The sequence below is a fragment of the Malus domestica genome, chromosome 14, assembly GCF_042453785.1.
Source record: "Malus domestica chromosome 14, GDT2T_hap1".
In the NCBI taxonomy this organism is placed as follows: Eukaryota; Viridiplantae; Streptophyta; class Magnoliopsida; order Rosales; family Rosaceae; genus Malus; species Malus domestica.
In genome coordinates this window covers 17999698-18003269 of record NC_091674.1, presented here as the reverse complement: position 1 = coordinate 18003269, position 3572 = coordinate 17999698, and the positions used below count along the sequence as shown (strand labels likewise).

At 38.1% G+C, this 3572-nt stretch overlaps 1 protein-coding gene across 1 annotated transcript; it reads left to right on the top strand.

The window, feature by feature from the left end:
* Positions 1-265: 265 nt before the first annotated feature.
* Positions 266-894, top strand: LOC139191200 (ribosome-inactivating protein SNAIf-like). Its single transcript, XM_070811772.1, has 2 exons — positions 266-591; positions 642-894. The coding sequence occupies exons 1-2, from the start codon at positions 266-268 to the stop codon at positions 892-894; spliced, it is 579 nt and encodes a 192-aa protein (XP_070667873.1).
* Positions 895-3572: the final 2678 nt, after the last annotated feature.

The following is a 3572-nucleotide window of genomic DNA, read 5'->3' as shown; positions in this document are numbered from 1 at the left end:
TGGATCGAATCCAAATTCGAGGGAGCAATGTCCTCCTTCTTCCCAAATGTTCATCTCTGATATTCAATCTCTGAGTTCATTTCAATTTCTTGTTGAATTGGTTATAAACACGTAGAGAAATTTAGCTCAAAAGTAGCTCAAACACTAACAAGGGTTGTGTGTAGACGCAAATGACGACGTCGATGGGAGTGTCATCCAACTGTGGTGATGCGGACCGGAACTCAGTAAGCAATGGACGTTCCAAACAGATGGGACTAACAAATGCATGACCATCTCGAGCGATAAACCTGGAAAGTATGTCATGAATTATGACTGTGATAAGGCCAACTCCGAAGCCACAAAGTGGGTATTATCTACTGATGGAACCATCACCAATCCTCACTTCAGGCTAGTCTTGACGGCCCATGGAACTGAAAATGGCACCTCCCTAACAGCAGAAACCAATGTCAATGCTGCTACGCAGGGTTGGAAAGCGGGAGATGACGTAGAGCCCACTGTGACTTCCACTGAGGGGTATAATGATCTGTGCCTGGAATCCTACAACCACAACACCTTATTATGGATTCAGAATTCTGCAGACTACAAGCTGGAGTAACAATGAGCACTCAAGATGGCACCATCTAATAAAATAACGATCACAGCCGATGCATCACATCCCATGGCCAGAGCTCTGAAGAACCCATCGTCATTCGCAAATGCGAAGGGTCAGTGAACCAGCGGTGGGTGTTCAAGTATGATGGGACAATTCTAAACCCTAACATGCATCCTACACTTGTCATGGATGTGAGAGATAGCAATCAATCTCTTAAACAGATCATACTGTATCCTCGCAACGGGAATCCTTACCAGCAGTGGGTCTACTTTTTCTCAGTGCATGGTTGCCATGCATCCTAGACTTGTCATGGATGTGAGAGATAGCGATCAATCTCTTGAACATATCATACTGTATCCTCGCAACGGGAATCCTTACCAGCAGTGGGTCTACTTTTTCTCAGTGCATGGTTGCCATGCATCCGTAGAGAAGAAATTATCCATTACTACCTTAGCGATCGGTATATATAGCATAGCTAGCACGAGTTTACTGTACGAACTCTTTTACAATTAAGCATTATCTATATTTGCGCAATATGATTTGGACAATTATAGTAGTATTTTTGTTTGCCTTTGTTTAAGGGAACTTAACAAAAAGCTTCTGATATTGTTTACTTTAACGAAAAACCACATTTTTACACTAAAAAGTCAATTATGCTACTATTCATTTTACCTTTTTTTTTGTTCTTATCGTTAAAATTCAAAGTTTTCAAGCTCTTTTCATTAGTTTTCCTTTTGTTTTTAAACTAATAATTTACATATCCTCAACCTCTAGGGCATCAAAACGCACACAGTCGTCGTTTTTTGTGATTTACAATCTTCAAGTTGGTCAAATAATTCCCATTATGAGGAGCTTATCACAGCAAATATATTTGCGGTTGTTTATGTTCTAGACTTGTATGACAAATATTTCATTGATGAAAGGGTCTAACAGAAGAGAGAGATCATATTTCACTCATGCACTATGGTGTGCGATGCCAAGATTTCGATAGTGTACATACACCCTAATCATATCCTCTCTCTCTTAACAGAAAAGGAAAAAAAAATGTACCTTGTATGAATTATGGAATTAGAAAAAGTTGAGGTTGCCCGTTTCCATTTTGAATGATGGCATATGAGGTAAAAAGATCGAACATCCATCCCTTCGTCAACAAAGTAAAAGCTTAAGAACTAAGTAACACACCCCTCGACTAACTACCTAAGGACAGAACCAATAATACACAGACACTTGACACAATCCTATGCACTCATAATCTTATCAACTCTATCATCCCTCCTCAAGCTCATGAGGCGAACTCCCAAGCATGAGATTGGAGCAATTTCCAGTAAACTGAGGAGAACACAAGCCTTTAGTAAACATGTATGCATACTGACCTGCAAAAGAACTGTCCCTTGTTGAACTCTTTCACGGACAAAGTGACAGTCAATCTCAATGTGTGTTGCTTTGGGTTGCTTTGGAGTGCAGTACTGGATTAGTGGCAAGAGCCATAGCTGAGATATTATCACAATAAAGAACTGGAATAGTAGGACAGGAAATATACAAATCCTTGAGAAGTTGTTGAATCCATATAACCTTAGCAGTGGTTGTAGCCATTGCCCTATATTCAGCTTCAGTCGAAGATCTACTCATTGTATGTTGTTTTTTAGAACTCCAAGAGATAGGAGTATCACCAAGAAAAATAACAAAACCAGTAGTTGAACATCGATCATTGGGATGCCCTGCCCAATCAGCATTTGTGTATGCTTTCAACTGATATAAACCTGATTTAAAACATAACCCCAAATGAATGGTACCTTTGAGATATCTCAAAATATGTTTCACAGCAGCAAAATGAATATCTAATGGTGAGTGCATAAACTGACACACTTGCACTACTACAAAAGGGCTTTATAGTGTTAGTGGGTGGTGTCGATTTAATATAATATAGTGGCGAATAAGACAGTTGCGACACCTACTGAACATGATGTCGGATTTACTGTCGCTTATAAGCGTCATAAAATGTCTATGTTGCTTTTAAACCAACGTAAACATTTAATGCCGCTTATAACTGACATACATTTTAATAATTTTTAAATACTGGTGTCGCTTTAAGTAAAACAGTGTCGCTTTTAAGTGACATAAAGTATGGGTGTCGCTTCTAGGTGACACTAATTATTGTTTTTAAATATTTAAAAGCCTGCGTCAATTATGAGCGACATAGATTTTAGTTTTTTTTTAAAATATTTTGAAACTCGGTGTCGGTTGTAAGCCACAGATTGATGGTCTTTATATACTCTCCCCCGTGTTTTCTTCTTCCTCTCTTACATTTTTCTTATTTGTTCTTCCAATTTACAAACCCTCCCATGTTTTCTCTCTTGCACCTTTCTTATTTGTTCTTCCAACTTTATTTGTTCATTCTTCACAACAGTAAGTTTTTCTTGCTTCTAATATTTTTATTTTCTCTTCTTATGTTTAATTTTTTTTTTACAATTTATTTTTGTAGGGAATTTATTTGAGCTAGTTGTGACACAACCTGACCTAATTCGAGGCATGCTGGCTGTCACGTGAGGGTGACGTAGCCATGCGAATAAATAAAAACCAAACCAACTAGAGCACTAGATAAGGTAAGGTGCAAGACGAGAATAAGTGTGATTACACAATCAGAGCATAAGTAGCCTAAATGCAGTCCAGCAGGATGAATACTAATTATATAACACCTAAACGTGATCCTACATTGGTGAGAATTTTTCAGAACTTCCATCGAATCCTCAAAAACCACCAACAAGCACTCCTACCGAAAAACTGGAGGGGCGCAAAACAGACAGTGTGAGTGGGCAAAAACAAAGCTTTTCAAAATCATTCCATTTATCAAAAGTTATAACCCCTCGCTGTAAAACATGTATACTTTCCCCAGAAAATAGAATATAATCATATTTATATCAAAACCATGCTCAGAATAGCGATAATCATAAGTATACCATGCCAATATCTCAATGCAACA